Source organism: Balaenoptera musculus, chromosome 2 (genome assembly GCF_009873245.2).
Source record: "Balaenoptera musculus isolate JJ_BM4_2016_0621 chromosome 2, mBalMus1.pri.v3, whole genome shotgun sequence".
NCBI classification, from domain to species: domain Eukaryota; kingdom Metazoa; phylum Chordata; class Mammalia; order Artiodactyla; family Balaenopteridae; genus Balaenoptera; species Balaenoptera musculus.
Genome location: NC_045786.1, coordinates 82,555,886 through 82,569,161, shown reverse-complemented (window position 1 = coordinate 82,569,161; position 13,276 = coordinate 82,555,886). Strand labels below are relative to the sequence as shown.

The following is a 13,276-nucleotide window of genomic DNA, read 5'->3' as shown; positions in this document are numbered from 1 at the left end:
GTCAAAATACAAGAGGGAAGAAAACATTAAACGCAACAACATTCACATTATAGGGGTCCCAGAAGGAGAGAGGACCAGAGAAAATATTTGCAGAGATTATAGTTGAAAACTTCCCTAACATGGGAGAGGAAATAGCCACCCAAGTCCAGGAAGTGCAGCGAGTCCCATACAGGACAAACCCAAGGAGAAACACACCGAGACACATAGTAATCAAATTGGCAAAAATTAAAGACAAAGAAAAATTATTGAAAGCAGCAAGGGAAAAACGACAAATAACATACAAGGGAACTCCCATAAGGTTAACAGCTGATTTCTCAGCAGAAACTCTACAAGTCAGAAGGGAGTGGCATGATATACTTAAAGTGATGAAAGGAAAGAACCTACAACCAAGATTACTCTACCCAGCAAGGATCTCATTCAGATTCGATGGAGAAATCAAAAGCTTTACAGACAAGCAAAAGCTAAGAGAATTCAGCACCACCAAACCAGCTCTACAACAAATGCTAAAGGAACTTCTCTAAGTGGGAAACACAGAGAAGAAAAGGACCTACAAAAACAAACCCAAAACAATTAAGAAAATGGTAATAGGAACATACATATCGATAATTACCTTAAACGTGAATGGATTAAATGCCCCAACCAAAAGACATAGACTGGCTGAATGGATACAAAAACAAGACCCATATATATGCTGTCTACAAGAGACCCACTTTAGACCTAGGGACACATACAGACTGAAAGTGAGGGGATGGAAAAAGATACTCCATGCAAATGGAAATCAAAAGAAAGCTGGAGTAGCTATACTCATATCAGATAAAATAGACTTTAAAATAAAGAATGTTACAAGAGACAAGGAAGGACACTACATAATGATCCAGGGATCAATCCAAGAAGAAGATATAACAATTATAAATATATATGCACCCAACATAGGAGCACCTCAATACATAAGGCACCTGCTAACAGCTATAAAAGAGGAAATCGACAGTAACACAATAATAGTGGGGGACTTTAACACCTCACTTACACCAATGGACAGATCATCCAAAATGAAAATAAATAAGGAAACAGAAGTTTTAAATGACACAATAGACCAGATAGATTTAATTGATATATATAGGACATTCCATCCAAAAACAGCAGATTACACGTTCTTCTCAAGTGCGCACGGAACATTCTCCAGAATAGATCACATCTTGGGTCACAAATCAAGCCTTGGTAAATTTAAGAAAATTGAAATCATATCAATCATCTTTTCTGACCACAACGCTATGAGATTAGAAATGAATTACAGGGAAAAAAACGTAAAAAAGACAAACACATGGAGGCTAAACAATACGATACTAAATAACCAAGAGATCACTGAAGAAATGAAAGAGGAAATCAAAAAATACCTAGAGACAAATGACAATGAAAACACGATGATCCAAAGCCTATGGGATGCAGCAAAAGCAGTTCTAAGAGGGAAGTTTATAGCTATACAAGCCTACCTCAAGAAACAAGAAAAATCTCAAATAAACAATCTAACCTTACACCTAAAGGAACGAGAGAAAGAAGAACAAACAAAACCCAAAGTTAGCAGAAGGAAACAAATCATAAAGATCAGAGCAGAAATAAATGAAATAGAAACAAAGGAAACAATAGCAAAGATCAATAAAACTAAAAGCTGGTTCTTTGAGAAGATAAACAAAATTGATAAACCATTAGCCAGACTCATCAAGAAAAAGAGGGAGAGGACTCAAATCAATAAAATTAGAAATGAAAAGGAGAAGTTACAGCAGACACCACAGAAATACAAAGCATCCTAAGAGACTACTACAAGCAACTCGATGCCAATAAAATGGAAAACCTGGAAGAAATGGACAAATTCTTAGAAAGGTATAACCTTCCAAGACTGAACCAGGAAGAAACAGATAATATGAACAGACCAATCACAAGTAAGGAAATTGAAACTGTGATTAAAAATCTTCCAACAAACAAAAGTCCAGGACCAGATGGCTTCACAGGTGAATTCTATCAAACATTTAGAGAAGAGCTAACACCCATCCTTCTCAAACTCTTCCAAAAAATTGCAGAGGAAGGAACACTCCCAAACTCATTCTATGAGGACACCATCACCCTGATACCAAAACCAGACAAAGATACTACAAAGAAAGAAAATTACAGACCTATATCACTGATGAATATACATGCAAAAACCCTCAACAAAATACTAGCAAACAGAATCCAACAACACATTAAAAGGATCATACACCATGATCAAGTGGGATTTATTCCAGGGATGCAAGGATTCTTCAATATACACAAATCAGTCAATGTGATACACCATATTAACAAATTGAAGAATAAAAACCATACGATCATCTCAATAGATGCAGAAGCTTTTGACAAACTTCAACACCCATTTATGATAAAAACTCTCCAGAAAGTGGGCACAGAGGGAACCTACCTCAACATAATAAAGGCCATGTACAACAAACCCACAGCAAACATCATTCTCAATGGTGAAAAACTGAAAGCATTTCCTCTAAGATCAGGAACGAGACAAGGATGTCCACTCTCACCACTATTATTCAACATAGTTCTGGAAGTCCTAGCCATGGCAATCAGAGAAGAAAAAGAAATAAAAGGAATACAAATTGGAAAAGAAGAAGTAAAACTGTCACTGTTTGCAGATGACATCATACTATACATAGAGAATCCTAAAAATGCCACCAGAAAACTACTAGAGCTAATCAATGAATTTGGTAAAGTTGCAGGATACAAAATTAATGCACAGAAATCTCTTGCATTCCTATACACTAATGATGAAAAATCTGAAAGAGAAATTGAGGGAACACTCCCATTTACCATTGCAACAAAAAGAATAAAATACCTAGGGATAAATACTTAGGGATAAGAATAAAACCTAGGGAGACAAAAGACCTGTATGCAGAAAACTATAAGACACTGATGAAAGAAATTAAAGATGATACCAACAGATGGAGAGATATACCATGTTCTTGGATTGGAAGAATCAATATTGTGAGAATGACTATACTACCCAAAGCAATCTACAGATTCAATGCAATCCCTATCAAATTACCAATGGCATTTTTCACAGAACTAGAACATAAAGTTTCAAAATTTGTATGGAGACACAAAAGACCCCGAATAGCCAAAGAAGTCTTGAGGGATAAAAACAGAGCTGGAGGAATCAGACTCCCTGACTTCAGACTATACTACAAAGCTACAGTAATCAAGACAATATGGTACTGGCACAAAAACAGAAACATACATCAATGGAACAAGATAGAAAGCCCAGAGGTATACCCACGCACCTATGGTCAACTAATCTATGACAAAGGAGGCAAGGATATACAATGGAGAAAAGACAGTCTCTTCAATAAGTGGTGCTGGGAAAACTGGACAGCTACCTGTAAAAGAATGAAATTAGAATACTCCCTAACACCATACACAAAAGTAAACTCAAAATGGATTCGAGACCTAAATGTAAGACCGAACACTATAAAACTCTCAGAGGAAAACATAGGAAGAACACTCTTTGACATAAATCACAGCATGATCTTTTTGATTCACCTCTAGAGTAATGGAAATAAAAACAAAAATAAAGAAATGGGACCTAATGAAACTTAAAACCTTTTGCACAGCAAAGGAAACCATAAACAAGACGAAAAGACAACCCTCAGAATGGGAGAAAATATTTGCAAACGAATCAACAGACAAAGGATTAATCTGTAAAATATACAAACAGCTCATGCAGCTCAATATTAAAAAAACAAACAACCCAATCCAAAAATGGGCTGAAGACCTAAATAGACATTTCTCTAAAGAAGACATACAGATGGCCAAGAAGCACATGAAAAGTTGCTCAACATCACTAATTATTAGAGAAATGCAAATCAAAACTACAGTGAGGTATCACCTCACACCAGTCAGAATGGGCATCATCAGAAAATGTACAAACAACAAATGCTGGAGAGGGTGTGGAGAAAAGGGAAGCCTCTTGCACTTTTGGTGGGAATGTAAACTGATATAGCCATTATGGAGAACAATATGGAGGTTCCTTAAAAAACTAAAAATAGAATTACCATATGATCCAGCAATCCCACTACTTGGCATACAGCCAGAGAAAACCACAATTCAAAAAGACACATGCACCCCAATGTTCATTGCAGCACTATTTACAATAGCCAGGTCATGGAAGCAACCTAAATGCCCATCAACAGATGAATGGATGAAGAAGTTGTGGTACATATATACAGTGGAATATTACTCAGCCATAAAAAGGAACGAAATTGGGTCATTTGTTGAGACATGGATGGATCTAGAGACTGTCATACAGAGTGAAGTAAGTGAGAAAGAGAAAAACAAATATTGTATATTAACGCATATATGTGGAACCTAGAAAAATGGTACAGATGAACCAGTTTGCAGGGCAGAAATTGAGACACAGATGTAGAGAACAAACGTAGGGACACCAAGGGGGGGAAAGTTGTGGGGGGATGCGGGTGGTGGTGTGATGAATTGGGCGACTGGGATTGACATGTATACACTGATGTGTATAAAATTGATGACTAATAAGAACCTGCTGTATAAATAAATAAATAAAATAAAATCCAAAAAAAAAAGAAAAGAATCTGCCTGCCAATGAAGGGGACACTGGTTCGAGCCCTGGTCCGGGAAGATCCCACATGCCGTGGAGCAGCTAAGCCCGTGTGCCACAACTACTGAGTCCACGTCCCACAACTACTGAAGCCCGTGCGCCTAGTGCCCAAGCTCCCCAACAAGAGAAGCCACCGCAATGAGAAGCCCACGAACCGCAATGAAGAGTAACCCCTGCTCTCCGCAACTAGAGAAAGCTCACGCGCAGCAACAAAGACGCAATGCAGCCAAAAATAATAAATAAATAAATTTATTAAAAAAAAAAAAAAAGAACTGAGGCAAATAGTACATTAAGGAATGATGGCCAATAGAAACTCCAGGAGAAAACTGTTCAAGAAGGGAAAGATGATTATTGTGTGTTACTTGGCTCTGCAGTCATATTTACAAATAATTACTTTGTCATAGTCTTGTCGATCCTGATTATTGGTTCTAGAGCTTCTAGAGCCAACACACAGACAAAGCTAGGAAGACAGAATTATAGTCTCAGAATAGATGTAAATACCATTAACCCAGACAATAAAGTGAAGATAATAATTGTTGGGGGTGGACAAGGGTAAAATGGGATGGGGATCAAAAATGATAAGTCAAGAGGGAGCAGGAAAAGCACATAATTTGGTGATGGAGAAGTGATTGCTAGAAGAAACAGCTAAAAAAAACTGAAAGTCATTGCCTCTAGGCAGCAGGATTATTTGTGAGATAAGGGCCTGTTGATTTTCATTATAAACTCTTTTGTACTATTTGATTTATATTTGTCAGGTGTATGATTGTTTTGGTTTAAAAGTTTTAAAACTTTTTAAATGCATCTATCCAGATGATATCTCATGTCTTGATGGAGACATCATACATAAACATGTGAAAAACAAAGCATATAAGATGAATCAGGTTTAGCCTCCCTAAGGTAATTCCCTGGGATATTGAGTCACCTTCCTATTAAGAATAAGCTTATTCACTTCAGTTATCACCATTCAAGACAAATAAGCTTAAAGCCCATCTCATCTTATGGTTTAGCGGCACAAAAATCCAAGTAGCAAACCTGAAATGTGGTTTGCATATTACATGAATGCCTTTTAAATTTTTTGACCTTGACCCACTGTAAAACTACATTTGTGTGTGACTCAGCACACACACACCCACATAGCTGAAACAAAACTTAAAAAAAAAAATACTTACCTCTTCCTGTGTGTGATATGCTCTGAAAATTTCTATTTCATTCTATTTTATTTTTTAGAATAATGGTCACTTTAAATGATTTTAACAATCCACTGCTGTATTATGACCCATAGTTTGAAAAACATGCTAATCGGCCCATTTTTTCTTAGGCCAGAGAATGTGCTTGTGAGATTTGGAGCTTATGTCTCAGATCAGCTGAACCTTCCTAGTAGAACTACTTGTTGCTGATATGTAAAAAAATGTGTTATATAAAGTTAGCTTCTACCATCTTTGTTAGTAGCATGGCTCCCTTCTTTTCATTTCTCTTTTTCCTTAAAATTTTTTTTTATCACTGGTCCTGTGGGGCACATATTAGGAATAACTAAACTCATTTCTGGAGTATTTATATATATATATATCTCAGATATGCATAAAAGTCATACACTTATATAATCTTGGGTTTTACCCATATGTCCATTTGTTTGCACTTGCCATGTAAAGTACAGACTTCAGCCAAACATCTGCTGCTTATGAAACCGTTAAAACCCAACCTCCCCTCAAATATTGGGATCTTGTGATATTTTCAAATTTGGTAAATGCCACGTTAAAAATGCATAACTCTAAGCATCACTATATCTACACGTTTTAGCAAAGTTTAGGGAAAACAAAATCACTGCAAAATTTATTGCACTAATAGACTTGAATGAACTAATTTAGTTTGTTTGGATTTTTTGTCTCATTAAATTAAGAACTACAAGCAGCTGTTGAAGAGGTGCTGCCAAGCCTGAAAAAAGATGGTGTGGCCGTCTATTACGTGAGCAGAAGTTCTAACACCGATGGGGTCGACTCTTTCTTAGACAAAGTGGATGAAGTGTCAACTGAATCTATCCCAGAGTCCTGGAGGTCGGAAGTGACCTTTTCCACTCCTGCCTTATACATTTATACTTCTGGAACCACAGGTAAAAATAAAGAGAGGACTCTCCAAGAAGTGGACCTATCCTGAAAGTGTTAAATGTTGGGTTAGATCTTCAAATGCTCTCTTTCTTCGGTAAAACTTATCAGATAACTAATACTTCAGGGGATTTAGCTCTTTGCCTGTGGGAACTGATCTTGTTTCATAGCATATGAAACCATTTGGGTTTCTCTAAGCTATGCATATCTCCCCCTAATTGGTGTATAGAACAGATAAAGAGGTTAACCAAGAACTACAAAAATAGTTATGATGATGGATAAGATTTGGCATTGACTAGGTTGTTGGAAATTTTTTAATGATTGCTGCATTTTGATTATATTATATCCAGAGTCCATATATAATGTATAACCAATTATAAATGGACCACCAAAGAAGACTGCAGAACAATAATGGGGTTATATTTATACAAATATTTTGACCACTATCTTTCCATGCAACACTGACTTGGAGCTGTCTGGTGCTGTGGGTGTAGGATGGCTCTTAGCTGAGGGCCTAAAATAGTGTATTTCATCAAATCTAGGATGCTTTACACCTTCAGTGTAAGCTGCACCATTATATTATAAGCCACTAAGAGAAAACACTGTCAATTATCAGTGTTACTGGAACCCTGCTACATGGAACAGGCAATATTAAAGGTAGGATGTACTAGGTGCTCTTCTAGGAGCTTTACAGCATTTGTTCATACAATTCTCCCACCACTCTTAAGGCGGGTACTACTTTTATTCCTATTTTACAGATTCAGAAACCGATGCTTAGAGAGGTTTAAGAACTTTCCAAGATCAGAAGTAGAAGTGTCAGGGTTCACCTTGGTAGGCTGACTTCACAGCTCATGCAACTGACCACTCTGCCAGAGCACCTCCTAGTTCATCCATTTAACAGCTATTTGGTGTCTGCCTATTCTAGGCCAGGGGAAATGTTACTAAAATGTAATCATATGAAGCCAGAGTGATATATTTAAGAGGAGGGCAGGAAGCTAGCCCCAGCATGCTAATTATTAATATTGGGAAGTTGACTATGTGAATCATTTATCTCTTTTGGTTAAAATTTTAACTTAAGCAGGTAATACAAACATGCATTCTCCTTGTAAAATTCCATAAGACCGTACAGAAAACCTGAACGAACTTTTTGGCCAACCAATAGATAAGGGTTCCTTTGAGCCTCATGAGGAGGGGTGGCTGGGGATGACCTATTAAAGCTGATTCCCAGAGCATAATGTCTGTCACTGTTTTGTCAAAAGTTATATATCGCCATGCCAACAGAATGGTAGGATGACACAGTTAACCAAATGCTTCCACTACATCCAGACACTACCTTAATATATGGAAATTTTACCCTCATTTTTAATAGAATGGTAAAACTAAACTGAAAACTTTGGTTTGGGAAATAATTGAGATAAAACAAGCCCTTTTAGTTAGTGATTGGGTGTTCTAGTCTTAATACTATATAGGTAAGTATATAGTATTAAGACACTTCTTCACAATTGCAGGTTTTGACATCAAATATAAAACCCATTTTAGGGGAAAAAGAGAATAAGCAGTCTAATTTAATCCTATAATTCAGAATTTAGATTTAATTGGAATATAATTGGGTTGATGTTTATGTTACTTTTCTTCTCTCTGAATAAAATATTTGCTAAGTTACTCTTCCAAACATTAATTAAAAAAATTCATTTAAGCAATCAGAGAACAAAATGTTTTCCTTGTTCCTCAAAGGCAGTCAGTAGCACAAAATTATATAATAGTTACCAGATATTCTTATTTCTTCATTGAAACAAAAATTTTAATTAGGAAAGTTTCTGAAAGTACTTCAAACCAGCAAAGGATGTGCATTTCTTTTTTTTCTTTTTTTTTTTTTAATATAATTCAGAGCTTTTACTATCTGGACAATTTTTTTCCAAGGTGAATACAATTGATTTATTGATGCTTTCTTCTGTTTCAACAAAGACCATGAATTGTGAATTGTGTTTATGATGATGGTAGTTTGCCAGCCATACTGCTTTGCCTTATAACAAATTACTTTTATTCAGGCAATATCCAGCTAAGGTACCATCAAATACTGAAGCATCTGAATCTACAGAGAATTGCCTTCCTCTTCCCAAAGCCAGTTTACCCACTCAGGTCTTGAACTCTAGCCCCAGCCCCTTGGTAATGACTTCATGCCCTTCCCAACTGAACTGACTCCCATGGGAAACAATATAAGCATACACTTTCAATTGAGTCTTACCAAAAACTTACATAAATTATAGTTAAGAAAATGCAAATGTACTTGGTGTAATAAAACTACACTGAGATACCATTTTTCACCTTTCAGATTGGCAAAAATCCCAACATTTGGAAGGGCTATGAGGAAACAGGTGCACTCATGTATTACTGATGGGGGAGTAAATGGGGACAGCCCTTATAACAGGCAATGTGGCAGTGTCTATCAAAATTACAAAGACTTATACCTTTTCACCTAGCAGTCTCACAGCAGCAAATTTATCCTACAGATGGAGCATCATTCATAGTGCACAGTGCCATGTGGACCAGGTTATTCACTGCAGCATCATTTGAAATCGCAAAATAATATGAATAAATTATAACACACACACAAAAGACTTGATGCAGCTGAGACAGAGAATAAATGAATGAAAAAATAGGGGAAAGTTCTACATACAAATATGGACAGAACTCCAAAATACATTAAGTGGAGCAGGGGCAAGTGCAGAAAAGTGTGCTTTTTTTAAAAATGGGGGAAAGGGCAAGAACATATGAGCAAATGAGCTTATATCTGTATAAAGAAACTCTAGAACAGTACCTAAGAAATTCATAAAAGTGGTTATGAAGGAAAGAGATAGGATGGATAGGCTATTTACTCTCTCTGAATCTCAGCCTTCTCATCTGCAAATTAGAGAATATAATTCTACTTATTAATTATGAGAATTAAATGAAATTTTGAAAATACAGTTGATACTTGAACAATGTGCAGGTTAGGGGTACTGACCCTCCACACAGTTGAAGATATGCGTATAACTCATAGAAGGCCCTCCATATAGGTTCCTAGGTATCTGTGATTTTTCATTCAATGATTCAATCAACCATGGATGTATTTACTATTGAAAAAAATCCTCATATAAGTGGCCCCGAGCCGTTCAAACCCCTGTTGTTCAAGGATCAACTATACCTTGCAAGGTGGTAGACCCAGAGCAGAAACTCAATAGACATTCTTTCCTTTTTCCTCAACTTACTACTGTAATAACCATCTAACTCAGAGGTCAGCAAACTATGGCCTGTGGGCAACAAACAGCCCCGCCACCGGTTTTGTAAATAAAGTTTTATGGCAACAGAGCCAAGTTTGTTCCTTTTTGTGTGTGGCTGCTTTCAGCTATAATAGCAGAGTTGAGTAGTTGCCATAGAGACTATGACCCTGCAAAGCCTAAAACATTTACCATCTGGTTCTTTAGAGAAAAAAATTGCCAACTTCTGGTGTAACTGAATGCAATCCTCTAATCACCAGCTGATGAATCTTCCCTAAGCCACATCTCTCTCCCAGGCCACGTGTCTGTGAATGACCACTCTTGGTTCACTCATGGCTTCTCTTGTGTGTTTACAAAGGTCTCCCGAAAGCTGCAATGATCAATCATCTTCGCGTTTGGTATGGAGCCAACCTTGCTGCTGCCAGCGGGATAACGGAGAATGATGTAGTCTATACCACACTACCCTTGTACCACAGTGCTGCGCTTTTGGTTGGCTTACATGGATGTATCCTGACCGGTAAGCTTTTTCTCTCAACAGGGTGTTGGAGCCCAGTACACATTCAACGTGCTCATAAGGAAAAGTAATACAAAATTTGCTACTTTCCTGTGTGCCCGGAACGGTGTTTAATTCCCTGTTGATAACTAGCTTGTCTGGCTCACAATAGCAAGCATCCAAAAGAATTTATAGGGAATTCCCTGGTGGTCCACTGGTTAGGACTCCATGCTTTCAATGCCAAGGGCCCGGGTTCAATCCCTGGTCAGGGAACTAAGATCTCACGTGGCCAAATAAATAAATAAAAAGAATTTATATTTTCTCATGCCTGCTTGTCTAGTAATATAATGCTATAATTGTTCAGCATATCAAAGAGGAAACTTCTTTAAAATATTTTAGGTCTTTATCCAGGTTAAGGTACTTGATCCTTCGATTCCATAAATAATTCTCCTATGTCATTTCTGTCTTCAGAAATCTGCATGTTGATCTCCATTAGCATCTGATTTCAACTTCTCATTCAGTTGTCCCATTCTACTTTATTCTTCCCTCCTCCCACAGGTCCTCAGCTCTGGTCAGAATACTTAGCTTTCCATCTCTTCTCTCTCCTTCTGAAACTTTACCATTTAAATTAGAATTGTCATCCTTTCTCCTGTCAGTAGGATTTCTGCCCTTTGTGTATATAAAGTCTCAGTCCAATATCCACCGCTTCCAGGAAACCACCTCTAACTTTCTAACTAAGCTAAAAACCTTAATTTTTTCTCCCATGTGACATTTTATTTTAAATATTTATTATATATAGTAACATATATGCATATGCATATACAAATACACATATGATTCTCCAAGCCTCTGTTCCTTTCCCTCATCAACTTATTGATCAGCTATAAAACACTTAGCCCAGCATCAGTACCAGTCTCCAAATCAGCAAGGAATGCCTGGGTCTGATCATGTTGTTGGGCCCTTCAAGAACAGGGTGACTCTGAAGCTCTCATAGGGACAAATCAATCACTCACACATTTGCTTAAGCACAATTGATATATGCTAAAAAAGAAAATATAGTATTTTTTAAAATTTCTCCTAAAATATTGGACTTTTGTATATTTAGGAGTAGAAATATACTAATAACGTGAAAAATATTTGTGACTTTTTTTTATTTCACTTTACTACATTTCATACCTATCGTTAGATTGGATATGATCGATATATTGTTTTTACCCATTGTATTAGTTTCTTATTGCTACTGTAACAAATTACCACAAACCTAGTGGTTTAAAACAACACAAGTTTATTCTCTTACTGTTTTGAAAGTCGGAGGACCTAAAATCAAGATGTCAACAAGGCTGCATTTCTCCTGGAAGCTCTAGGGAAGAATCCATCTTCTTGCCTTTCCCAGTGTCTGGAGGCTGCCTGCATTCTTTGGCTTGTAGCCCCTTCTTTCATTTTCAAGCATTTCACTCCAATCTTTTGTTTCTGTCAACCTTTCTCCTTCTTCCCTTGATCTTCTTGACTTCCCCTTATAAGCACCCCTGTGATTACATTGGGCTCCCCCAGACAATCCAAAATAATCTTCCCATTTCAAGATCCTTAATTCAATCACATCTACATAGTCCCTTTTGTCATGTAAGGTAGCATAGTCACAGGTTCTAGGGATTAGGATGTGGATGTCTTTGGGAACCATTATTCTGTATACATCACCCATCAAAGAAGAATATCGCCTGCTTGCTCAAGACCCTGGCTCTCCATCGCTTATAAAACTGTCAGGCTCCTCCACCTGGCATTTACAAACTCTCCAGGATTGCACCCCTAGCTGCTTCTCCAGGTTCATCTCCCTTGACCCACCCAGTCTTCACCACTCTAGTCACAGGTCAGCAGAGTCTTGGCCATCCCCCAACCTTCTGGACTGTCCTGTCTTTATGTTCATGCTTTTTCCTCTGCCAGGAATGCTCTCATCTTTCTCGATATTCACTTCTCAAGACCTAATTCAAATCCTATGCCTTTCTCAGCCCTTGCCCCCAAGCAGAATTAATCTACACACAGACACACACACACAGGCGCACGCGCGCACCCTTAGGTCCTCACTGAACCTCATTTATTGCACACTGACTCTTATTAGAAAAAGTTGTGTCTTCTCCCCCACTAGATTGGAAGCTCCTATAGGACAAAACTGTGTCTTATTCATTTTTTTTGCATTGAATATAATTGGTACCTAATACTTGTTTGTGAATATAATTCATATATAAATTTTTTAAATTTATAAATGTCAAAAGTGACAAATATAATTAGGGACTTTTTTGGTAGCATTTCTTTATTAGTACTTTCTATGACTTCTCTGTAGGTGCTACCGTTGTTTTGCGGGCCAAATTTTCAGCCAGCCAGTTTTGGGATGACTGCAGAAAATATAACGTCACTATCATTCAGTATATCGGTGAACTGCTTCGGTATTTATGCAACTCTCCCCAGGTAACACTCCCCATGTTTCATTATCTTTTCAAAACGCATAAGATGGGAATTCAAGTCACTTTGGGTCATGCTAGGTTTCAGCTGCTTCTTGTATATCGGTTTTCAGTTTACACTACAGTTACTTCTCATGATAAAGAGCCTGGCACCACACCTACCACAGGGGATTTACCAGATGGCAGCTGCTGTAATAACATTATTATTCCCTACCTTTGTACGTGTTTTCACATCTGACCCTCTACCTAGCATATCCTCTGCTTCTTTCTCTACCTGTTTAAACCCTACTCATTGTCAAAGCCCAGTT

At 37.4% G+C, this 13,276-nt stretch overlaps 1 protein-coding gene across 1 annotated transcript in view; it reads left to right on the top strand.

Moving 5' to 3' along the window:
• The window catches only part of SLC27A2 (solute carrier family 27 member 2), a 54,933-nt gene that overhangs the window by 10,117 nt on the left and 31,540 nt on the right, over positions 1-13,276 (top strand). Inside the window, exons 2-4 of the mRNA XM_036844634.1 lie at positions 6,564-6,773; positions 10,381-10,539; positions 12,851-12,975. Of these exons, the coding sequence (XP_036700529.1) occupies positions 6,564-6,773; positions 10,381-10,539; positions 12,851-12,975 (494 nt within the window). The remainder of the gene's footprint in view (positions 1-6,563; positions 6,774-10,380; positions 10,540-12,850; positions 12,976-13,276) is intronic.